Genomic DNA, 25754 nt, shown 5'->3' on the forward strand with positions numbered 1-25754 from the left:
GTAGAATAGGGCTATAACTAGGCCTGAAAATTTCACCTTCACCCAGGTGCCCTTTCAGAATGACACATAGGAATGGATGCAATGGATCCTCACTGATTACAAGTGCCACTGCAAAGAAGTATCAAAGACATCAAAGATTTAAAATGCACCGTGCCTGTGGCTGGAAGAATCTTGAGAACAGTGAAGGAGAAAAAGGAGATAGTTGGAATGGTATAAAGTGTTGAGTCCCGGCTGACAAAATACTTAAAAATTCTGGACTAAATTTCTGCTTAAACCTTAAGATGTCAAGAGTGACCCAGGCAGTTCCAGGCTTATTATTCAACCACAGTTATCCAGAAAAATTGTATGTGGCATACATATGAATTTGGAGGGATCTAACTCCTGGAGGACAGATGTGCCTTAAAATGCAGTGCAGCTCTCTTGCATTTGGTCATCCTGACCACTCATTGAATCTACAACTCAATGACTCTCTGAAACACTTCTTTTGTAAGGATAATAGACCACCTAGACCAAATGCAACACATCAGAGTTTCACTTGTATAAATATGCTGAAAGTATATTTTCAGTAAAGCTACCGTGCATGGAAGCACGAACAATTTAATAAAGAACTGGCTTTAGAGTAAGATATTCTGTGAGATTCTACCAAGCTGACTGAAATTACAAGCATACTTCAGTAGCGATCCTCCTTTCAATTCTATATCCAGTTGTTCTTATTCACATGCTTTTATTTCCTCTTATGTCTTTGTGCATATATCTAACACGATCAGGAATATAAAGCATGAAGAGAAAAATGGCCAGTACCAACTTTTCAATCCTTCATTTGATTGAATTTTGTAATGGAGAACACCTCTGAGGATATTTTATTTATATGTTCTAGGCCTATTTTCTAGCTGTGTAACATAAACCAAGGAGTTAGAGTGGAAGATGCACCAGAATTCAAGTTTTCTATATGATGGGGAAACTTACAATTTTAATTCAAATTAAAATTTATTTACAGTTGTTAGAAGCTTTGCTCTTATCAGTTAGTCCTACAAAGGACTAATTATACTGTGCCCACATCACTGTGAGGAGCTGAATTTGTTTACTCTGTCACTAAGTGCTGGAAAGAAAGAACATATTCTGTTTCCTGTTAAAAAAAAAAAAAAAAAATCTGTTGAAAGCAGCAGGAGCATCTGGCTCCTAAACTTACAGTTTCCCAGCTTACTGAGTCCACTTTAAGCTCTTGAAAGGACAACAATTTGGTAATTATCTCTCTCCCTTAAACTAAATTTTCATTTGTGCACCTTACCACTAGACTGATCTCATCTGTCTTGTTCCAAATATTCCCGTGGTGGCATTGAAGAAACAAAATATTAAAATAGAAAAAATGAGCCTAGTAAATGTGAAAAAAAATTAAACAATCAGTGCACTTTTGGTTTGTGGAGTTTGTGATATTTTTTGTTTGTTTTGGGGGGCGGTGTTTGTGTTTGTTTGTTTTTTGTTGTTGCTGCTTTGGGTTTTTCTATTATTACCATTACTAATGTTATGGGACAAAGACCCCTGTTATACCTAAAAGCATGTAGAAGGGTAGTTTTTCCATGGATAGTCAGAAAATTAAATCAGAGACACAACGGATGAGTAAAGGTCAAAATTAAATCACAGGAAAAGTAAGTGACTGGTCAAAGGTCAAACAGAAAGCAAGCTGCAAAACATGGAAACAGAGAAACTGTTTCTCATGTGCAGTGCCTTAAGTGCCAGACTGCCCTTTCTTTAATCTGAAGAAGGAAAAAACCTCAGTGGTGGAATAGTATCAAAATTAGTTTCGCTGAGAACAGTCTGAATTTCTCTGTCTCATCCAAAACTGGCTATTGTTCTGCCTCATTAAAGCTGAAACGAGATCCACTCCAACAACACCAATGTGGTAAAAATAAAACCACAACTACTCCTAGTGTTAAAGATTTTTGTACTCCAAAAATTTTTGCAGTTTTGGAAAAACAGACAAGTCAGTGATTAATTTCATTGTAGTTTTAGAGAAATGAACAATACCACCACACTTCAGAAAGCTGAAGTTTGGAGCTATATTTGAGAGCTATGAGACCATTGCTTCATATATTATTGTTTCTATAAAAAGCTTACTCGTGTATATACACAAATACACAGGAATATACTTACTTATCCACATAAATATACATACATATACATATGTGTGTGGGCATATAATGTGGGCATATAGTTATGGACACATGCATATATACATATATACACAGATACACATATATATTTATATATACATATATTTATAATATATAAAATATACATATTTTTGTATATAATACATAAATATATACTTTATATTATATATATTTTTACATACACATAAAGACATTATATTGAAAGAACACAAGGCAGTGCAGGAAAATAGGCAAGGAGGCCATTTTCCCAATCCTCTTTCTTTATGTGAGACAGTTCCAGACATGATGTGACATTACAGTATAAGCTAACAGGGAGTGCTCACAAGCTCCATTTCTGTCTCTGTGTCAAGGAAGCTCTCTATACCCTGCCAGGCCCGAGGGATTAAACTTCAGTTACACCATATGCCTGGGCTTTGCTTGCCCTAAACAGCGACAAGGACAAGGGCTGTCCAGAGAGGCCCATCACACTGTAACCCAGTCACCTGGAATCACTCCTGTCACCTCATGGGCAACGTGGGAAAGTTCACACTGAAAGGCTAAGCCGAGGTGCACTATCTGTGGGTGCCTCATCATCGCAGCACAGCTCTGCCTTGGCTCCCTTCCCCACGTGTGCGGAGGAACAGCGAGCTTGGCTCCTAACCTTGGGCTGGCCCGGGTGGCTTGGGTCACAGGAATGGCATGCTGCAAGGGGAAGGTGGCGGGGGGTGGAAATAGCAGGGGCTTCTACTGAAAATATTAATCCGTCTATTTGGAAAGCGATGGCTGCCTTTGAAATCTCTCCTTAGCCCCGGGCAGGGAGCGTACTCTGGGGGTGTGAGGGGTGGGCTGGGGGAGGGCTCCCCGCGCCTTTGTCCTCCAGCCGGGTCCCGGAGGGCTCGGCAGCGGGGCCGAGCCGCCCAGCGCTCCCGATCCCACAGCTCGCGTCCCTCCGCTGCGCCCCGAACTCACGGCATTTCAGGGGAAGGGGGGCTGTACTTTTTTTTCCTCTTGTCTTTTTTTTTGTTGTTGTTGTTGTTTTTTTAAAATTTATTTTAATTTTTTTTTTCCAATTTGTCTCCCACCTCTTGTGTCCCCCCTCCCCCTTCTAAATGGGAGATGTTCTCAGGACAGCGCCCGGGAGACTGGCTGGAATCAGTTTTGGAGGGTGATACACCGCGACAGCTAAAAGTTGGATAGGGTTTCAGCAGCTCCTATATAAAGCAGGGGGGGACTTATGTCACTGCACTAATTAAATTCCATCTGGGTTGTTCCTCGGGGTGTTTTTGAGATTGCCACCCAACTCAAGCAGGCAGAGAGGCCCAGGGACAGCATGATGGACCTTTTTGAAACTGGCTCCTATTTCTTCTACTTGGACGGGGAGAATGGAGCCCTACAGCAGCTGGAGATGGCTGAGGGATCCCCGCTATACCCAGGCAGCGATGGCACCTTGTCTCCGTGTCAGGACCAAATGCAGCCAGAGGCCGGCAGTGACAGCAGCGGAGAGGAGCATGTGCTGGCACCCCCGGGACTACAACCCCCTCACTTCCCCGGCCAGTGTTTGATCTGGGCTTGTAAAACTTGCAAGAGAAAGTCGGCCCCCACGGACAGGCGGAAAGCAGCCACCCTGCGGGAGAGGAGAAGGCTGAAGAAGATCAACGAAGCTTTCGAGGCTCTGAAAAGGCGGACTGTGGCGAACCCCAACCAGAGGCTGCCCAAGGTGGAGATACTGAGGAGCGCCATCAGCTACATCGAGAGGCTGCAGGACCTCTTGCACAGGCTGGATCAGCAGGAGAAAATGCAGGAGATCGGGGGGGACCCCTTCAGCTTCAGCCCCAAGCAGGGAAATGTAAGCACTGCCGCTTGGCCCCTCGGCCGCCACGGCAGCGCCTCCGCGCCCGTCCCCTCCCTCCTCCTCCTCCTCCTCCTCCTCCTCCTCTTCGGCAGGGCCGCTGCGGGGGCCGGGAGGGCTGGCGGGCGGCGAGGGCGCTCCTCGGGGAACCTGCCAGTCCTCGGGCCTCCAGAGGTCCGTCGGCCCGGCCCTGCCGGGGGAGCCGCTGCCGCCCCACTAACACCCGTCCTCTCCCCGTGTCCCCCGCTCCCGCCTGTGTGCCGCAGATCCCCAGTTCGGACTTCCTGAGCACCTGCAGCTCCGACTGGCAAAGCGTTTCTGACCATTCCCGAGCCCTAGGAGTCAGCCCCAAAGAAGGTAACTCGCCCTGCCGGCCCTGCTGGCCCGCCGCCCCCGGGCCCGAGCCCCTTCCCGAGCCCCGACGGGAAGGGGCGCCGCGTTCCCAGGGGCCCGGCTCTCACTCTCCCTCCTTTGCCCGGGCTCTCCGGCAGCCGGGAGCCCCAGCCGAGGCCCGGCGAGGAGGAGCGGTCTGTTCTGTAATGCCTTTTCTCTCGTTGAGCAGGAGTCTCCGTTGTCGAGTCGTCGGCCTCCAGCAGCCTTCGCTGCCTCTCTTCAATAGTGGACAGTATTTCCTCCGACGATCCCAAACTGCCCGGCGCGGAGGAAGCGGTGGAGAAATAAACCCGGGTTTGTGGTAGTGTATTTAAAGGAGATGGAGCCTCCACCCTCTCTCCTCTAAACTAAGTAACCAAGCAAATTCACACAGTGGAAAGCCCAAGCAGGGGCCTTTTTAAGATCCAATCAAAGGTACACCTACCCCAAAGAAAATGGCTCCCACTGACTCGAGCCAGACAGACTTCCTTCTTGCCTTCTCATTTCTTTTTCCCGAGGTTTGTTTTCTTTAAATTGTGTTGCATAAACCACCCTTTTTTTCCCTTTTTTTTTTTTTTTTTTAATTTAAGATACTTACTTATGTACCGGTGATCCGCTTTGTCTAAGACTCACCGGGAAGTTCATTCCTGTCTGAGTGAAGCTCTTGGTTGCATTGCGTGTGAGTCATATTTAAAGAGTTCCCGCCTCGTTTTGTTCCTGTAAATAATTTCAGTACTGTCTTTTTTTTTTGTAAACATAACGTATATATTTAAATGGTGGAATGTGATATTGTATATAAGAACAGATGGATTTCTTGGATTGTAAAATAAAGCTCTTTGTGTTACAGTGTTTTCCTCCCGTCCTCTTAATTTCGTAAAATAACCCGATCCCGGAGTTAAAACCCACCACTGACTTCAGCGAGACGAAGGCCAGAAGAGTCAGACCCATGTAGCAGAAGCACGACCCGTGTGACTGGAAGCAGGACACGGGACAGATTTTTCCTTCGTTGACTCCTCTAAGGACCGTCTCTCCCCCTTTAGGGCCGCACCCGAGGTGTGAATCTCCCCGTGGGAGCCGGGGAAGCCGGGCGGGCACGGGTTATACGGACAGGAGCCGCCGCTTCTCCGGCCGGCCGCAGCGCTCCGCGGCTCGGTTCCTCGCCGTGCTTTCGGAACGCACGTCCCCCTGGAAAGCGATATTGCTCCCCTAAAATGTCCAACAGTGCCGCTCGAGAACCGTGCCAGGCCAAGATGCTTCCCCGGCCTTGCCCTGCTCGTGGAAGGTGAGGTTAGAAATGGGGCATGAAAGGAGATACCCCAGCCCGTCGTCCCCCCCACGACCTCCTGCCCCGGTCCTTGAGCTGGGAGAGTGTGTCTCAGTGTGTCTCACCTTCTCCTCTCGACACCGAGGACTTGAACGCAGGGCTGGTCTGCGGCAAAAATGACCGGCCTGCTGCACTAATGGTACAGCAACTGGCCGTGACAGAAGCCCGCTCCCTCAGGGGTTGGAGGGAGCTGTAGTTTCTTCCCAGGAAAGGTAACTCCCCTCGACTTCCTTGAGCCTGAGGGAGAAGGGAATGGGGTCCTTCAGGGAGGAAAGAGTTAAGAGACCGAAAGGGTTTGGGGGTGGGGGGGTAACAACATATGAAGCCTTTCACTCAGTGATGTAAAAAAACACAGCCTCTCTGAGGATGGTGGAACGGAGCTGCTCACAGCCAGCGCGTTACGGTTTGTAACAGACTGTACCCCCGGGAAGGGGCGACCACCAGGGAACAGCGCATTCTGCCCCTGGCACACACACAGGGCTCGCCGGACAGCCTGCACAAGTAAACAGAGGACACTTCAACTCTGCCCGCGTGCGGTCCCCTCGTCAACTTTAGCCCTTGATTTATTCTTTGCTTCTGGTTTTTGAAAGATCACACAGTCGCGCTTTGGGAAAGTCTCCCCCTCCCTGGCCATCTGGGGCACGGGTACACCCGTCTGAAGTGGAAGCTCTGGGTAGAGCCTGCCCTGAGAGCTGGCTCTCCAATCTGCAGTGCCTTCCTACCACCCTTTCTGTGTCGCCGTGGCCAGCCGGGTTTTTAAACCAGTGTTGTGCTAGCTCTAATTGCCTCTAATGAGACACTCATTCTCATTCTCAGGAGTAATTGTGGCGGGATAGTGTGGTGGGCACGGTGATGCAAGTTTCCCCATTTTTTTCTCCTTTCAAATTAAACCCGTTGTCCCGGGGAAGTCTCGGATTCTTCAGAAAGTGGCCCGGGGGAGCGCTGGGCCCTGCGTGACACCTCTGCGACCTGGCACAAGAGAGGAGACACTGCAGCTCCCTTCTATAGCGAAGGCACTTGTCCAGCAAGAGAGTATTTCACATCGGGCTAGCAGCTCTTCTCCTTCCTTCCTAATTTGTTTCAAACCCCACCGCGTCCGCGGGAAGGGCTACACAGAGTTCACACGGTGATCCCGCTGCCCGCATCAGGGCAGGAGCCGTGCTGGGCCACCCTCCAAAGCCACAGTGTCGCACCCACCCCGGGGTAGCCGGCTGTCAGATTTACCCGCAGCCGGGCATTCATCTCAAGAAGCCACCCGTCCGCCCGGCAGGACCCCCACGGCAGCTTCTCCTCCAGCAGCAGGGTAACTTGAGCGATTGTTTGGAGTAGTTTGCCTAAAGGAGAGTTTTTTCATTAAATAAAGAAAATACCTCCCGAAGAGACTCTCCATGACCCCCAGGGCTGCAGCTGACATGCCGGGTTTCCCAGTGAAGGTCGTCAGTGTGTTTGCAATTAAAATGTTTGTGTTAGATATTAATAACGATAATCTTTACTTAAGTCCCCAGCCAAAGCAAACAGGGCCCTGGAATCACAAAATCAAAGGGCAATAACTGGGTAAAGACAAGAGGTTTGTGATTTAATGAAGTCTTTTTCCGGAGGGACCACGCACAAAGTCATAGAAGTTTTTACGCAAATGCAAGTGCCCCTGCCGCTCCCTCCTCCCCTCTGCGGGCTGGAAATGCCATGCTCAACACAGTCTCCCTCTCCTCTACCTGCTCCGCTCTCCTGGGAACCAACCACCTGCTCTCTCTCTCAGGAGCGGGGGATGCGGGGCTCCGCCGGCCCGCCGTGCGTGGTGCCCGTCCCGGCGTGCAGAGACAGAGGTGCCTGTGGGGCCGGGAACGATATGGGGAAGGCAGTGGAAGGGGGGAATGGGGTGCCTTGTCGGCCGTGCTGCCGCGTTGACACCGCCTTCTTCTGACGGGACGCGACCGACCGTTTAAAGCCTTGTTTTTAGTTTGAGGTTTTTGTGGTTTGTTTTGGTTTGTTTTTTGTTTGTTTGGTTTGGGTTTTCTCTTTTATTTTGTTGGGGGTTTTTGGTTGGTTTGTTTTGGGTTTTATATTGTGCATCTTTATTTTCCTCGGTGAAATCGTCCGCAGTCCAGGAAGGGAAGCAAACAGCCAGCAGCAGGCTTAGCTCATCCTCTGAGCTCGAAGTCAAGGCGATCAAGAGGCGATACAATTGTCGCCACGGGAAAATTCTTGGGTGGACCATTGCAGCTTTGGGGACCCCGTACGATTTTTCTACAATTTCCATCTTTCTGTGGAGAATGACCTAGGGATGGGTGTAGGGGGCAGGGAGGGAGGAGGTTGAATAATTGAACCATGTGCTCGCTGGGACGTCACTCCGATAGCAGGAACTAGCAACTTTTCCCAGTCTCAAGGCTGCTAAAAACCCCCTCGTGTCCCTTTGATCTCTCCTGGGAGTCCCGGGGAGCCAGCAGAGGCCAATGCCTTCTTCAGCTGTCCTCTATACAACTCCCTCTGGCAGGTACTAATGTGTTTACTTAGGTGCTCACTGTTCCCAGCGCTGGGGGGAACCAAACGTTTCTCACACGGCTGGAAGCGCCCGGCCCCACCAGCCCGAGTGGGAAACAATTTTGCTCTCGGGGCATCACAGAGGAGCACTCGCTGCCGCTGCCGGTACCCGCGGGCGGCGGGAGCCGAGCGGAGCGGAGCGGCAGCACCGAGTTACACGCTCTGGCCGCCCTGCGCCGGGCCCGGTGTGCGCTCCGTGGAGGCCGGCCGGGCACAGCCCAGAGGTGCTCCGGAACGCCGGGGCTGGGGGTGCTCTCGGGGGCACCGCAAACACCTCTCACCCCCTCAGTCCGGTGACTTACGGTTTCGGTAGGATTCTCTTCTCTTAAATAGAAAGGCGTAGGACTTGGGAAGAGATGGCACGCTCTGCAAACGGTGCCCACATGGGATGGAATCCCTCCAGGCAATAGGTGCGGCACGACGATTCCTGACGAGTGAGGAGGGCTGGGGCGAGGAACACCATTTAAAGGGATCTTGACACATTCACCACTTTCTCCCTGCCAGTCCACAGGAGCAGGCAGTGTCTGATGCTAAGGCTGTTCCCGCTTTCCGGACTTGAGCCTCCTGAAATGCAGCACTATCCTCTCCCTCCCCCCACCTCGCCCTTCGCCAGCAGCCTCATTAGCCAGCCTTGTAGTTCGTGTTTTCTCCCCCCTTTCTTTAGTTCCACTCGCATACTGCATTTTTTCAAATTTGTTTTGAGATCACTTTACCAGAGGAGCCGGGGGCTCCTTAAGGGATACTAATTACTGATTTTTTTATTTTTTTTTCTTCCTGAGTGGCAGGCCCTTCCATGGTTTCCTCCATTTCCCCAAAAATATTCAAGGAAAAAGGAAAGAATTTTTCCAGCTCCTCCGAAACTTTTGGGAAAAAGCACGTTTCTTAACAGCCCGAGCTCCGCTGAGTTGAGTCAAATCTGCGAGCTAAAGCTCTGCATGCCAGGAGAGCGGGACTGAGGGGCTTGGCGTTGTGCACCGGGAGATCCACAGTGCATGCTTGGAGAGAAACCAAGCATGCACCAACCCAGAAAGGTGATCGGAACTGCAACCGGCACTTTAAAGATCAAGTTTATTTGTGCACGAAGCATAAATATATAAACAGGTCTATTTTAGCCAGCGCAAATGTGGTAAATGAAATTGTGTGTGTGTGTGTCTGTGTATGTCTGTGTGTGTGCACGCCACAGCCCAGTGAAGAGTTCAAGTTACTGCAGAGCAGAACCCCTCCTGACTGATGCTGTCTTAGGAAAACAATAGGGAACTGCCCTATTTCAGATGTGGCCCAACAAAGCAGCAACCTGCACCTCAGAGCGGCAGAAACCTGAAATTCTGAGCTTTCCCATTCTGTAACTTTACTCCTTTATCAACTGCCTGCTTTTCATAGAGTATTCATTTCAAAGGGGGCTCCCTGTGTTTACAGCCCCAAATAAACCAGAGCAGTGCAGATGTAGCCTTCCCCAGCTGTTAGAGAATTTTGCATCCTTTCGTAGGAAGGTGTGTGCAGAGTTGCTTTTTAGGAAAAAAATTTAGCCTAAGAGTGGAAATCCGCCTTTGGGGGCTCGAGGGTGGTGGTAGCAGAGAAACAAGGATGGGTTCCCTCCATCCCCAGCACAGGCCGAGCTGCTTGCCTTTCTCCACCTTGCCCGTGCGGATCGCAGGGCTTCCCGGCGGCGTGCGCTGCCACAGGGCATCTCTCTCAGGAGCTACTTCCCTACCCGCCTTGCTCACTTGATCAGCTGCCCCTGGAGACAATCCAGCGAGCTCCTGGCTCGCCGTGCCACCACACTACCTCTTCCTTAAGGGAGGCTAACTGAAGGCCCCTTTTTCCTGGGCACACAAACCAGCTCCGTAGCGTTTGAACCGCTGCTGGGTCATTTGCTCTCCGTTTAAGTTAGCTTAGGTCACATAATTTTTTTCCCAGGTAGGGAAGGTTTCCTTTCCCTTCTCATAATATTTTCCTCAGCTACAAAAGCCACCTGGATGAAACCAAAGGATTCCTGTGCGTTAGCAAATGCCTGTTAAATGGCTTCATTACCACTCTAATGACCCTTGCACCACTCCGCTCGGCTACTGCTGCGGCTGGGGCTCTGCAAGGCTTTTGTCCCCTTGTGTAAAGTTACTTAGGGATTGCGGGGTTAGAAATTTTACACTTCCAGGAGGGGTTTGTTGCACTGGCAGCTGGGACGCATCTGTAACGGTACAAGTTTGCCTGAAAGCAGAAAATTAGCAAGCCCAAGGCACTGCTTGACTGTTGTGTCCCTAGCAGCTTCAGGTCAGAAGAGTAGGAGAAAGAATGGGAAGGGGATTTGTCTCTGAGCAAAAACATACACTTTTCTTTTGTGAGTACCTTTCCTTGTGTTCCGATTCGACAGCACTAAAATCTGGTTTCCTTCCTCCTTGTCTCTCCTGGCCACAAGTAGCAGTGCATTGTTGTCCCCCAATTTGTAAATTTCAGCTGTTGGTGCCACTACTTTAATTACTGGAACAAAGGGCTCCTTGAGATAAATAGGTCTGAGAAGAAGGTTATCATTTAAAAGGAGAAGAAGGTTATAATTAAGTAAGGTTATAATTAAAAAGGAGAAGAAGGCTCCTCTTAGGTCTGAGAAGAAGGTTATAATTTTTCAGGTTATACCTGGATCACGGGCTGTGGGAAATAAAGATATGCAAGTAGAGGCTGTAGGTTCCCTCCCGAAGAAACGTGTGATGGGAACAGCGGGACTAGGAAGGGTTCTTGTACGAGCCACTGACAAGTGGCTCGTGTGTGTCCACTGCCCTTCTTTTTCTTTCCATACCAAACTGCAAATTCACAGGCTTGGTTGGAAATTTGGGGATGTCGCAACCAGTCCATGGGAGGTCGTTCATTAGAAAAGTGCCCATCTCTCGGCGCTCCAAAGGAACGATGCGGAGCAAATTGTCTCCTGGCGACTGGAGGGGGCTTGCCCAGACAGCTCCCGGCAGGGGCTGTGGTGGGATATGCTAATAAAGACTGGCCGCTGCGGACCAGCCTCCCTTTCCATGTATATATAAGGGCCCCCCGCATCAGCCGAAGGACACTTGGTCTCGGGTCGCTAATTACGAAGGAAATTGCCCCAGCGCGCCGCGGAGCGCCTCGCCGAGAGCCGGTGGCCACCGTCCCGCACTGACGCCTCCGCAGCAGGGATGGAGGTGATGGACAGCTGCAAGTTCTCTCCGTCCGAGCTCTTCTATGACAGCTCCTGCCTCTCCTCCCCAGAGGGCGAGTTCCCTGAGGATTTTGAGCCCAGGGATCTGCCTCCTTTCAGCTCCCACGAGCCCCCCGAGCCCGCCTGCTCCGAGGAAGAGGAGCATGTCCGAGCTCCCTCTGGCCACCACCAAGCTGGTCACTGCCTCATGTGGGCTTGCAAAGCCTGCAAAAGAAAATCCACCACAATAGACCGGCGGAAGGCAGCCACCATGAGGGAGAGGAGGAGGCTGAAGAAAGTGAACCAGGCTTTTGAGACCCTGAAGAGATGCACCACTGCCAACCCCAACCAGAGACTCCCCAAAGTAGAGATCCTGAGAAACGCCATCAGATACATCGAGAGCCTCCAGGAGCTCTTGAGGGAACAGGTAGAAAACTACTATCACCTGCCCGGACAGAGTTGCTCCGAACCGACCAGCCCCACTTCCAGCTGCTCCGATGGGATGGTAAGACACAGGCAGGAGCCATGGGGCTGTGGGGACCCCAGAGGGCCCGCGGGCAGGTCCATCTCTGCCCAACGCCGTGGGACCAGTCCCACGGGTGTGGGACGGGCCGAACGCATCCGGACATCAGGAAAAGCGGGCGGTTTGCCTTAGAACAGGCCCCTTCCCAGGTTTTCCGCTGAGCACGCACGTGGGCTTTCCGGGGATGCGCGGGGGGCTGTAGCGCTGCCCCAGGGCACCCTGCAGGCGCCCCAGCCCCCGGGGTCTCGCCGTCCCCCCGATACCCTCTTAGCGCGGCCTTGGAGGGGAAGCCTGGGGGCTGGGCGAGATGGGGAAAGCGCTGCCCAGCGCCAGCAACCGGGCTGGGGGGGCGGCTGCTGCGCTCCCTCCCCGCCGGCCTTTATGGCGCTTTCCCTTCTCGGGGAGCGTCCCGCTGGCCTCTGGGCGGGGGCGGCAGGGCCGGCACTCGCCCCTCGCTGTCTTGCAGGCCGACTGTGGCAGCCCCGTTTGGTCGGCAAGAGGCAGCAGCTTCGACGCCGTCTACTGCGCCGAGATGGCCCACGGTAAGCCCGACCGGACCCGGCGCGGCCTGGGGGGCAGAGGCGGGGCCCGGGCGTCTGTGGGAGGCAGCGCGGCACCCCGCGGTAACGCGCTGCCCTGTTCCCGTCAGGGTACGCCGCCGATCAGAGCAGCGCCCTGTCCAGCCTGGACTGCCTCTCCAGCATCGTGGACCGTCTCTCCCCGGCGGAGGAGCCAGGGCTGTCCCTCCGCGACGCCGACTCCCTCTCGCCCAGCGCCAGCATCGACTCGGGGCCGGAGACGCCCGGCACGCCGCTGCCCCGACGGACCTACCAGGCGCTATGAGGGGCCGCAGGGCCTGCACCCCCCGCCTGCCGCCGGGGCCGCCTCCCGCGCCCGGCCGCCTCCTGCAAACGCTTCTCGGGCGAGGGGACAGCCCCACTGCCTCTCGGGCCGCCGCTTCCCTCTGGGGCTGCAGGCAAAGCGCCCCGCCGGCCACTGCCCGTGGTCTCTAGCACCCCGGCAGGGCAGGCAGACCCCGGGGCTCGGGACACACGCGCTGCCCTGGAATCCCCGCTGCAAATAAAACGTGCTGTGAGAGAGCTGTCTGGCCGGCTGGTTCTTTAAGTGCATTCCCTGGCATGGGGGAGGGCAGCGAGACTCGTCTGCGGGGCCGGCAGCATCCCTGTGGAGCCCCCACACAGCCTCGGGCCCCCCTGGGCTCCTGCCGGCGGGGGACTGGGACCTTGTTTCTCGTTCCACCAGTGCCTATTTATTCCGAGACCACTCATGCAGCAACAAAAATGGGGAAGTTTAAATTCTCACACCGTATGTCCTGTTATAGGCTGTTTCCTTTATTTTCTGCAAAAGTAAAAGTAATATTTTACAGTCATGTTTTTCTATCCACTCTTCCCTGCCTTCCCTTCCTGCCCACCCCTGCAAAAGCTCATGTTTCTTTCACTGGGTATGAAGATGGACTATGTATCCCATAATTTGACCCTAAAATTGCGTGGTGACTCTGCTCTTAAAACAACTGTATCATCTAGCTCTGATGCTGTGCTGGGGAATTTTACTTGTTGCTCTGGCAGAGACAAATTTAGTAAAGTTAGTAAGACCAAACCACATGTATCTCTTTCACAAGCCACGAGGTATATTTCACAATATTTGGAAAACAATATAGATTTATCTGCTCCCAATGACTTTGGTCTTACCATCCAGGATGCAAATTCATTACTCGACATGGCTCTAGACATAACCAGGCCAAACTTTCATGTGTTGTCAGATTTAACAAGTATTTCCTTCCAAGCACTAAATTAGGGCTATCTACCATGAAAAATTTCTGGCTTTTTGCACTCCTCTAGCTATAATTCAAAACTTTCTTAGCCAACCCTCCCCAGACCCCTAAAAAAAAGAAAAAAAAGAAAGAAAAGGAAAAAAAAAGAGATGAGATGGGAAGATGGGCTTTTTCAATTCATCCAGAAATGTTTCATATGATAAATACTCTGGGAAGAGATATATACATCTCACTATTGTGGGATAAGGATGTATTTGCCATTTGTGTTTGTGTTGCTAGCACTTGGCAGCCAAGGGGCCTGGCAGTGGTATTTCACTTCTGATAAATCTTTCACTTGAATCCAGCCCAGCTGAGTCATGTCACCAAAAGTTATCACCTGACTGGCCTTTGGCAGAATCTCTGAGCCAAAGATAAAAGAAGCCTTTGCTTAGGGATGGCTCTGTCCCTGTAGCACACTGAGGGTCTCTGTCCTCCCACAAGGGGCCACAGAGAAAGTGAGGTGGCACCTGCCATCCTGAGCCTGCAGCAGGGCAGTAGCAGGTGTGTGTCTGACACAAGGCAAGGCCAGCCCACCCTTTGGCACAGCTTCCCTCAAAATTTACTTTCTGCCCTTGCCCATAGCCTTGAGGTAAGTTCTCTTTTCTTGCAGAATATTTCAGGAGGAGCCTTGACCAGAATGGGCTTTCTATGTATACAGACATGTCTGAACTAATCATGGGGTAGAAGAAGTGGTTTTAAACTCCTGAGTTGCAGCCATGCAGAGGTTCAAACTCTTGTCATTGCAGATGCTTCAGGAGTATGCAAATGCCTTAAAAGAGACATAGTCTTGGTTCTGGGGTATCACATCCCAAGCCCCCTGTTCACAGAAATCATTATGCAAGACCTTGAACGACACTGGTTTTATTTCCTGGCTTCTCACACACTGCTGCAGTGTGTCAGTGTTCACTCCTCTCAAAATGCCATCCCATGGATACTTCTTATGCCCAGGATTCAATAGAGTGCAGATGATTTTAAATGGCATTTTAGAGTGAGCTAAGCTAGAGAACCTTCAGCATTTCATTCTGCACTGTGCTGACCTTGGCAAGCGATCTCGGACAAAGTATGCAGAGTAACACTAGCAAATCACATGTTGGTAATGTACACCTCTCTTTGGCTGGCAGACATTTTAAGAATCGCAAAAAGGTCAATACTTCTGAGAAGTAGCTTTTCAGAGTGTGAGGAGAAGCATTCCATCTGTGGGATGTTTTCCTGTAGCCTCCTGAGTCCTATGACAGTAGTTTACAACCTGTAGGCTTTGCTATATACATCTGGGAAACAAAATTTAAATTACAGGACACCTATGAAAAAAGCTCCCATGAGATGAAAAGTACAATAATCCTTGAAAGGAATGGAAGTGAGTACTATCAAACTGCCTTTAGTCTGGATTGGGATTTGTATGGATTGGGAAGAACTAAAAGGCTGTTGGGAGATGCACTGTTCTGGTCAGATTTTACATATTTAATAATAATACTAATAAGTGTAACTGAAAAGAAAGAATTGTATTCTATATGAAACATGTTCATTTAAGGAAGGCTGTGCCCAGAAATAAATAAGAGGGTGATGGTCTAGAAAATCTGAGCTCTACCTATCCCAATTCCTACTATGTGTCTGATTGCTTAAGGCTCTGGGGCAGCGTGTAGTGGCCTCACAGGCAGGTGGGCAGGTGCAGTGGTGCCTCATGGTGTCAGAATAATGAATATAACACAGAGGCTGTGTTACAGCAAATTTTCTGACTACCACTCACTGCAAGGAAGGGCATAATTCTGTACATTTTCTAGAGTACAAGTAATGTTATATTTCACCTCTGAAAACCATGCTTATTTGACTTAAATTAAGACTGAGGGAGGCAGCTGAGCTTTGTGGGTTTTTTTGCTTGTGAATCTCCTGTATCTTTTGTTAATAAACCAGAGATCTTGATCTTAGTGAAATACATATTTTAGATTCAGATCAAAAGGGACATTTGCACATTGCAAAACTAACATAGAAATCTGGAGAAGGTCTCTTAAATATAACATTGAGACAGAAAACCTGCTTTCTTAATGTCCAAATTTCTTGAGCTGCTTCTGTGGAAAACCACTAATTTTTGCCTGTAGCAAAAGATCAAGCTCTTTCTTTTCTTGTGGTAAGGCTTAAAAGTGATACATTTTCGGTAATTAGTTCTTGGAGGATGAAGGTATCTTTATTTGTAGTGGAACATCTCAAATCATAGCTACAGTTCAGTGGAAATTCAGCATCTCTTCTTCCCTGCTTGTCAGGAGCAGACAGACTCAACCACAGCAGGCAGTTCACCTCTCCCCCTCTAAATCTCCTCCCTCACTCCTTTCTTCCCCCTTTTCCTCCACCTTCTCCTCTGCAGAACCCCTGACTTGCTCATCACTTCTCCTTGCTCCTCTCAGCTGGACCCTGGCATGCTGGAGCACTCACAGCTGGCCAGCTGACTTCTGACCTATGGACAGTTCTGCACGGGGTATCAGCCTTACAGCTGGCCACAACTGCCTTCCTGGCAACTAAAGGCCTAATGAGCTTGGCCAGCTGGAGACTGGGCTGGAATCCTGCTGGCTGATTTGACCCTGCAAGAGGGATTGAGGGGCTTACCCCCAAATGTGGAGGGAGTGAGCAGAGCATCTGTCTATGTGCTCCTGCCCCTGAGCATTAGAGCCAGGCTTCTCCTACAGCCAATTGGATTAGTCAAATGGCTGAAAAAAAGAGACAGTAGGGCTGGTTTTACTCATGCTTTTTTTGAGTTTTCTGTTGAGTATTAGGCTTCATTTATGGCCATTAACCTCAGTGCATCCCATAGTGTTTACTCCACAGAGTCCAAGAATTACACCCATTGATCAGACCAGAGCTGGACTGAGGGAGATATTTCCTTTTTCAAACACAGTAGGATGTATTTTCCCTTTATCCAGGTGCCCCACTTTCCTATCTCCAGGCAGTTATGCATCTTGGACACCCACAGATATCATGGAAAACCCTGTACTTTCTCAAAAGTCTCCTGCTTTCCACTCCTCTGACCAACTGAAAGGAAGCATTAATCCATGGAGTCTGTTTTCTTCTTGAGTATTGGTAACATTTATGAACTGCCTGGCAATCTGCTGAAAAATATTGCTGTCTATGATGCTAAAGGCATTGTTCATCTCTGCTTGAAACAGGTGATACCGTGATATATGAGGGTCAGCAAGCCCAGAGGCATCAGAAAGGTGTTTCAGTATCTGTGTTAAAGCAGGTGAATTTCAGTCTGACACTCTCTGAGAGGCCTTCAGACCTGAAGCAGCAAATGAGAAAAAAAATGTACATTTTTTTTCTCATTATTTCTCCTATCTTCGGTCAATACATGCCTTTGAGATGATACTATTTTCCATTTTAAAAATACATAATAATACATGACTTGAAAAAGTAGCTTTAAAAGCATTAAAACCCTTTCCAATTGGCTGGAGTAGAATCAGTAAGTCATCTGGAAGTGGCTGCCTTTGCTCTGGTTCTCACTGTCATGGTTCTGTCTCCTTTGTATCAGCTATCAAGCTGACACTGGGAGCAGACACCACACTCACTTCTCCTGCGGGTCTATGCCTGTCAGGAGCTGTCTTTCTGATCCTAGGACTCCTACATTTTGTTAACATTGTGTCTTGAGCAGCTGGGAGTCCTTCTGGCCTTTTTGTCTCATGCTGTTTGTAATGCTGCGAACTTCCAAAAGGGAATAGTTTGGCTGTAAAACTTCTTCAAATGGATGAGCACCATCCTCTTAGCTGCCTGCAGCAGTGAAGACGTAAACAGCACCTAAATAGTAAGATTTGAGCTCATAATCCCTGTATGATTAAATGGGGATTTTTCTGGGCCTCATCCTGAGTTTCAGCATTCACTCTCCTCTTCCTTGCTCACTCTGTGAGACTGTTTTAGCTTGTCACAGCGTAGTAAGTGACCTCCAGTGAGGAGTTCCTGTTGTGCAACTGGCCAAGGAAGACACATCCCATGAAGGTGCTTCATGTGGTGGGAAAGCAGACACTCCACTGATCTGAAGCTGTTTGATTGTTGGAAATATGGGTGAACTGACACCCGGTCTGGGAGAAAGTGAGTGTCCCATATTAGGAATTCACAGGTAGTGATAGAAAAATAAGGGGTTTCTTCTGAAGCCAGGAAGGTAAACACAGAAAGCAGGGAGGGCAGTGGTCACACAGCTGTGTATGCAGCTACTCAGTATGGAGTAAAAGGATGGTGACTGGGAAAAAGTTTAATAACTCTAAAATCCCTTATGCTGAGCACGAAGTAGAGGAGAAACCAAGTAAACAAGGGCTGAGGCAGCTGTATCCTACCAGTGTCTGAAACACACATTTTTCACAGGGTTTCACATATTTCTCACCTATATCCTGGGTAAATTTCCTGGTTTATTTCCTGGGTGAGACACAAAAATGAACTTTGAAACATGAAACTTGTTATTTCTAAACTTCCTAATAATAGGACAGTGAAATTCTTTTTAGAAAAGTGTTCATGAAATTGGACTTCTCAAGCAGAAGTGGTCACTCTGAGGGGTGTCTTGACCATGTCTGCTTCCCATGACCCCCATCCCCATTGCTCTCTTTTCTGTGGAAGATAAGGACTATGAGAAAAAAAGAAGTATGTATTTTGGTGTATAGTCTTGCTTTAATACATTCTTTCAAAAATTGCATGATTACTTACATTCTTTTTTATAAAGTGAGTAGTCCTTTTTATTTTTACTGCTTTTTATTGTCCATTTTTCCCATCTATAGAGAGTTTTATTGTTGATAAGCAATGCACTTGTTTACATGAATAAGTTTGGTCCCATTTGGGTTGAATATGTACAGAAACAGCTCTTTATCTTCATGTAAACTCTCTTTTAATCAGATATAATGTATTATGAAATACAGCTAGACAGCTAGGTTTATTCTTGCTGCAACTCCACTGAAGCCCCTGGAGTTTCACCAGGAACAGATTTGGGCCAGAAGGCCTAGAATATAGTTACAATATATTCATTTTCTCATGCTTCAAAAATGGACTGTTTATGCGCCAAGCTGTAAAGTGATATTCACGATGACTGAAGCCTGAACAACATTAAAATATCCAGATCCTCTGCTCCAAATCCTCTGGTATCCGAAACTGTTCCTTTGCTTTCAAAAGGAGGGGTTTGCTGCTGCTGAGGGTAAACAAGGGCAGGGGCACAGCTTTGGTGCTCAAGCTGAAATAAGGACGAGCCTAGCTGATATTGAAGCTTAACTGTAGACAGCCTATGTCTCAGAAGCTGCCCCAGCCCCAAAGTCTGCCCAGTGCCCTCTGCACCAGCCCAGCCTTCCTGCTACAGTGGCAGGAGGTTTCTGTTGATCCTTTTAGCTCAGAAACCCTTGAGAGACTTGCTGCACCATTCCCAGAGCCCCCTTTTCAGAGGAATTTTTCTTTAAATGTAAAGTACTGTGGAAAATCGCTTTTTATTGCAATTATAATGGATACAGTGGCTCACATAACTTGCAGTGTGCTTGAGAGCCAGAACCCACACTCTGTTCTCACACTGGCATATCAAGTACAATCGTGTTTTCTGTTTAACTTGGCCATGATATCTAGAAGTAGGAGCTTGAAATTGTGCTCACAGTAACTGCAGTGTTGTTTTGATGGCCTTGAATGCCAATCAGCTCTTACTGAATAGGTAAGATAAGGTAGATACCTCCCTACCTAGCACAGTAGTTATTGATAGATAGTAAGTGCAAGGAGCTCTTGAAGGACTCTTCCCCTGGAGCCTAATTATTTTCAAAAACACTTTGCCCATCTGTTTATTTAGAAATAAAGTCAGAGAGAAAATGTTGCTGAACATGATAAAACCCTCCACTTTTTAAAGACAAATTTCAGACCCTTTAAAAATAAATCAGTATGTGTAAAGTATTAGAGTAAGATGCAACAAAGTTTATATTCACATCCTTTTAACCAGTAGAAATACCTGTGCACTGATATACTTTCTATGTGCAGGTTTTAGCAAGTTCAAAGCCTAAAAAGGGAGTCTATTTGGAGGAAGGGAGAAAACCAATATAGCAGTATTACCAGATTCTTTATTTAAAATGACATAGGAGTGCTTTTGGGGGGATTGGTCTTATGATGTTTGACTGAGTCTTCAGCCCTCATATAATTTTTATTATGTGCAATCCTTTACATAAAGCCTTTTACCATCATACTGCTACAGGCAATTATTTCAGACATCTCAGTGCCTTTAGAGAGGTTAGAGGCTCCTGGCAAGCAGCAGTTCTGCAAGGGGGAGATTCTGCATTCAGATACCTGAATAGCTCTGTTTGATTCTAATATTGAAGGTCACTTGATTAAAAGCTGTGAGCAACACCTACAACTGTTCTTCCTCTAATTACAGGCAGAAATGTGCCTGGAAAATATTTTGTGGTTTATGAATGCTTTTATGTTCCTGTTTCCTGTTACCTTTCAAAAAAGAGAAATGCAGAGTATAATCCAGTTGAAAATGTGGGTTATCTGAGAACTGCCTGTGCTGTAAGAATTAGAGCATTGCCTCACCATTAAACAGTCAAAATTTTCTGATGACATGCATGCTCAAGCAGGATTTGGCAGGTCAGAGCTGACATCAGTGCTGTTCAGCATAGCAGACATGCAGACCTGGCTTCTAACTTAGAGCTGGAAATAGGGAGAAGTGCTTCTGGATTAATTTTGGTGCTGTAATTCTCCCACTGCAATTAAATGATTGGTAAGAGAAGGGTAAAAACCTGAATCCATATTGAAAGCATATGATGTGCATCTGAGCCAAATGTGACTTATATAGCCGTAGCCTGAATATTGGAATTTATAAGCATAACACCAATCCAGCAGAAAGTATAACACACAAATACTTATAAAATTAAAAATAATTCAGCAGCACCCAAAGATAAGAACACTATAATATATATTCTTTTAGTCTTAATATAAGTGCCTACCTTCAAGTGACACCCTGCACTTCTGTGAGCTTTTACTCCCTCTGGCTTCTCCAGAGAAGGCTGCTGCAGCTGAGGCCCTTTTGGGTGCAGGAATTCAAAGCTGAAGAATCCTTTTTCCAGTGGGATTATTCTTTTTATAAAGCTCTGTGTGTGTGCTGGAAAAGCAATTTATTTTGCCACTAATGTGGGATAAAACATCATTATACTACTCAGCTGTCACTGGAGTGTATTTGAAAGTGGTAAATCTATTTTGGGCCCAGTAGTAGTTCTAATCATTCCAGGCTGAATAAAAAAATAGGAAGTACAGGACAAGGTCTGAACTCTGCTGCTCCACCCCTACCCCCCCCCCCCCCCCAAGAGAAATTAAATTCTGAAACATAGGGGACAGATTTTCTACAGAATGTAGGATTTTTTTTAAAATGCCATTTCTATAAAATGTTGAAGTACATAATTTTAAATATAAAAAAAATCAACTGTTCTATTTAAAACATTGATATATACAGGAGTTAGGGACTTTACAAAATCCTATGGCAGATGAAGGCTCAAATTCTCCAGGGGGATTAGGTGTTTAAATATAGCTGAGAATCAGAGACTCCAGGTCCGCAAGCTGGGTTAGGGATCCCCAGTGCCAAGGGTCTTGTCCTTGTAAAGTTATACGGAACACTGGGAATATCAGAAATTCTCGACATACAGGAGAGACACCTGGGCCCCAGTATAACCTCTGGGAATACATAGTGTGAAGCAGGACTCTGTCTAAATAGCAAGAATTTGATGAAGAACCTGTCTTACTTAAGTGTCTTAATCTGGATTGGAATATAGTGTCTTTCCCCAGTCAAGATCAATCTGTCCATCTTTCTTTCTGTCTGTCTGCCTTTTCACCCTGTGCCCAAGCCCTATGTTTCATGGTCTAAGCAGGGATAAATATTTCATCTACAAAATAAAAGGGGATGTGCAATTGTTCCCCTTTTATTAATTGGGTTGTCACTTACAGCTTTCACTCATGATGTGGGAAGATGAGTTTGAGCCCTTTTCTGCCTGTGTCAAAGGGGCTGTTTTTATTAGGAGAGAAAAGGGTGTTTCAGGGCATGGTGTCTCCAGTGCATATTTGAGTTACATCACTGCATGGACTAAATTAGATGATGCTTTCTTCAACTTGTATGATGACTTTGGCTTCTCAGACAATTTGCCCTTAAATAATATTTCTCCTTCCTTTTCCCATGGGTTTTGGTGGGGATGAGTTGTGTGCCATATGATCCTCTCTTTCTGAAGGGCTCTGCAGTCTTTTTGGTCATGTGTCTGGAAGCAGAGTTACTAAATGGCTAAACTCTTGGTGTTTTCCATCCTGCAAAGATAGCATCTCCAGTCCTGTGAAAAGACCTCTCGTGTGTGTTCAGACATGATGGGAGCAGTCTGCTCATCCTCATTGTCATGTGTGTCCCTTGCAATATGCATTTTGGTCACAAAGGAGGCATATTTCTTGTTGAGCAAAAATAGGCAAGGTCAGGACCTACAGTCCATGCCTCTTCTTCACACTGAGTGAATATCCTGGAGCAAGAGCCTTGTAACCAGTGGGCTGCTGCAGAAGGTGGATCTTTGTGGGCTGTGAATTGGAGACCCTGTGACAGGAAATTATATCATCTCTACTGTGGCCTGGGAGGAGTAGTAACAGTGAGTTCTTAATCTACCACAACTGTTTGCTGAGTGACTTGGGTACTTCTATAACTTTTTGCCTTCTAGAAGAGGTCTCCTTGACAAACCTGATCTTCTTAGGACAAGCTAGAGCTACAGGACAATTACAACAAGGTTTCTGATAAACATCAAGTATACATACTGGAATAGCAATGTGGAACTTATTCTTCACCTTCGTCAAATATTGGAGGAAGTTTCTTTCCGGTGGTCACTGTGTACTTTGAATAGTTATGTCCAAGAATGGTAAACAGGTTTACATATTACTTGTAGCAACTGAGAGCATTGAATGAAAATCTCTGTTACCTGCAGGTATTTGTAACCTCTGTTGTTGAATTGAATTATGACTCTGTGGGGAAGAAGGACAATCAATTGAGGTTGAAATGGCAGTTACCTCAGGCACACATCTAGAGCATGTTGTTGTGTTATGTCTCTCATATTTCTGAGAAGATTCAGCTTCAAAGTGCAGTCTTGCACTATCTTAAGGACTGCTTAGTGTCATGGACAGTGACTCATGAATAATGCTGAAGGATACAGCAATGTCCGGGCAGAAATGTTTTGTCCTTCTGCTGCACCACAGGTGGTATAATTTGGCATGATTCCTTACATACTTGTACTGTTCTGTGACCAGCATTTGTCACTTGGTTGTTCTTGTTTTGTTTTTTTTTAAACTTCTATTGCCTAAAAACCTGTGTCTTAGACTGACTTAAAGTGGTGACATCAATCCCACGTCAGATCCCTGGGATTTTGCACATTTATGGATGCTAAAGCAGCAAGGCCCATCTCACAGTACATAGGCTGCATCTAACTGCTTACCCTGCTTGAAACTGCTTATCTCTCCCCTGAAAGGAAAAACTGATCAAAAAGTGTACTCTGCCTTGAATAAACCCATCTGCTATTACTAATGCATAACAAAGAACCAGGTTGCTGTTTATATTTCTCAGAAGTTGTTGTGATGTGGAGTGGCATCAAAATGCACAAAACTATTTTCCATCTAGGTCTCTGGGGAAATGTGGATGCTGTCCTTATAAATTTAAACAGCCTTTTTTCTGCTGCTTCCCAGGCCTCTCAGTTATAAATAATGCTGATCCTGTCCCTCTACTCAGCCCCAGTGAGGCCACATCTGGGGTGCTGTGCCCAGTTCTGGGCTCCTCAGCACAAGAGAGTCATGGAGCTCCTGGACTGGGTCAAGCACAGGGCAACGAAGATGATGAAGGGACTGGGGCACCTCTCTTATGATGATGGGCTGAGGGAGCTGGGTCTGTTCAATTGAAGTTGTTGATTCAGCATCGTCTGTGTGCTGTGGACACACACAGACATCGTTCTTTGCCCCAGTTACTGCCTACCACTTCATACAGTCAGTTTGCTTGGCTTCTGTGTGCTGATCTCTGGCAGGTACTGTCCTGTGGTGAAACTTTTTGTACTTGTCAGCTAAAATATTGCAATTTGCAGCATCTAGAATTTAGGCTTCTTTTCCAATATATTACAAGTTCTCTCTGTAGTGAATGAAGGAAAAGAGACATTTCCCATTATTAATATGAGATGGACGAGATATAACTACCCATTGTATTTTCTTCAGTGACAAGTTGGGAATAGGATGCTCCTGCAGACAAACCAAAAAACCACAGTACTTTCAATGGGGAAGGTGAGACAGTGGTTTTATGCTGCTACACTGGCTGAAGGAGAAACCCGTTAAAGCTGAGGTGGGAATTAGTACTGGCAAGGGAGATAGGTGGAGGAGGATGATTAGAAAATTCTTCTTCTGTCTTCACTGGAAAAAAATATATATGTACTATATTGTGTCAGTAACCATTACACAGATGTGGTGAATCACCTCTTGGAGATAATTGTTCCCTCCATTAGCTGCAGAGAGACTGTAGCTGCAATTAATTGCACCTTCACTGACACTGGTCTCTGAAAATAATGTCAGGTGTTTTGTCTGACTTCCAAGTCACTTCAGCTGCTTCAACAGTGAGTTTTACAGTCAAAGAAGCATGTCAAATCTTCATCTGATTTAACACTTGGAACTATTATTTTTTTCCCTCCTATTTTTTTCCAGCTTTGAAGATTGTCGTTCTTTGACTCTCAGCTTATGGAGCAAATTTGATTTAAGATTGCATTCATCTCCTCAGTAAGCCAGATCACCTGCGTAGTTGAACTGAATAATTTAATAAAGGCAAGATGACTGCTTCTAAGACATGCTTTGGAGGTGTACTAATTGTAATGCAGACAGCTGCTGAGGGTTCATTAGTTCAGCAAAGACTCCGGTTGGAAACTTTTTTGTATCACATGAAAACTACTTGCAGTTCATTGGAGTCTGACGTTTTTCACATCCTTTCTCCATGCAGATTTAAAATAATCATCCTAGAATTAGCCAGGGATACAGGGAAGGAACCAGCCTCAGCCACACAAGCATCAGTGGAAGACTTGCTTACAGATGTCAGGAGATTATTATTTGAAGCAATTGGCATGCATTTTGACAAGATATATTTTTGGCCTTACCTTGCCTCAAAGTCTAAATTTGGCAAACAGTTAGGTAGCACCGGACAATTCCAGGATAAGCATAGGTTTCCTGTTACCCTTCCTTGTCTAGGATTGTAACCTTTGTCAGAGTCAGGGGGTTTCTAATGGAACTGGAGACTTTGGGCTGCTGTTAAGCACCACAGTCACAGCAGGAAAACTGAACAGGACATCTGGTCCTTAACAAACAGTGAAGGCTGTCAGGGCCTCAGCTTTACCTCTGGAGCTTGCTGAAGGTAGGACTATTTTATCATTTTGTCTTCTTTCCTCTGTCCTTTCTTCTAAACTTGTGCCAGTTTTCTGAGGGCTTCTCAGAGCCCCGTGTCAAGCTGGTGCTTCTTGGAGGCATTGCCTTCTCCCAGGCCTTTCAGAGAGGAATCTGCCTAAGAATATAAGATGTGATATACAAAATGTAGCTCCTAGTTTGTTTTCCCTGCTGAAAAATAGGAGAACTTGTAGATGCCTGCACACTTCATCTAAATATCAAAGCCTTGGTTAAAGCTGTGGTGGAGGAAGAGGAAGTAATTATAGGAGTGTCTAGAAGGGGAGAAATAAAAATGCCTCTAGAGCTAATCTGTAAATACACTTGGATCTAATGATGCAGGATTCTGTTTGGGTGTCCCTCTGAGGAGGGAAGAGGCAGGCAGTGGTACAGACTGTTAGCATCATTGAGATAGTCACAGCTACAGTGGAACCCAATTTGATGGCTACCTTTGGCAAGTTCCCCGCTAAAAGCAGAGCAGCTGCTGCTGCAGTGGGAGATTCTTGTCTTGTGTCGATTTGTTACTGCACCTGGTTTATATGGCTGCCTTCAGCAAGGCATGGAGATGTGCTTCACCTATCATTTACTTCAATGTAAATGATACACTTGC

At 47.2% G+C, this 25754-nt stretch overlaps 2 protein-coding genes across 2 annotated transcripts; both read left to right on the forward strand.

Moving 5' to 3' along the window:
- The first annotated feature begins 3009 nt into the window (after positions 1-3009).
- Positions 3010-5220, forward strand: MYF6 (myogenic factor 6). The gene is made up of 3 exons (XM_015626956.3): positions 3010-3996; positions 4266-4356; positions 4562-5220. Exons 1-3 carry the CDS (start codon positions 3481-3483, stop codon positions 4678-4680), a joined length of 726 nt encoding a protein of 241 aa, XP_015482442.1. The 5' UTR covers positions 3010-3480; the 3' UTR covers positions 4681-5220.
- Positions 5221-7273: 2053 nt separating this feature from the next.
- MYF5 (myogenic factor 5) lies at positions 7274-13019 on the forward strand. The gene is made up of 4 exons (XM_015626930.3): positions 7274-7518; positions 9019-11895; positions 12380-12455; positions 12563-13019. The coding sequence occupies exons 2-4, from the start codon at positions 11389-11391 to the stop codon at positions 12754-12756; spliced, it is 777 nt and encodes a 258-aa protein (XP_015482416.1). The 5' UTR covers positions 7274-7518; positions 9019-11388; the 3' UTR covers positions 12757-13019.
- Positions 13020-25754: the final 12735 nt, after the last annotated feature.

Source organism: Parus major, chromosome 1A (assembly GCF_001522545.3).
Source record: "Parus major isolate Abel chromosome 1A, Parus_major1.1, whole genome shotgun sequence".
Lineage (NCBI taxonomy): Eukaryota > Metazoa > Chordata > Aves > Passeriformes > Paridae > Parus > Parus major.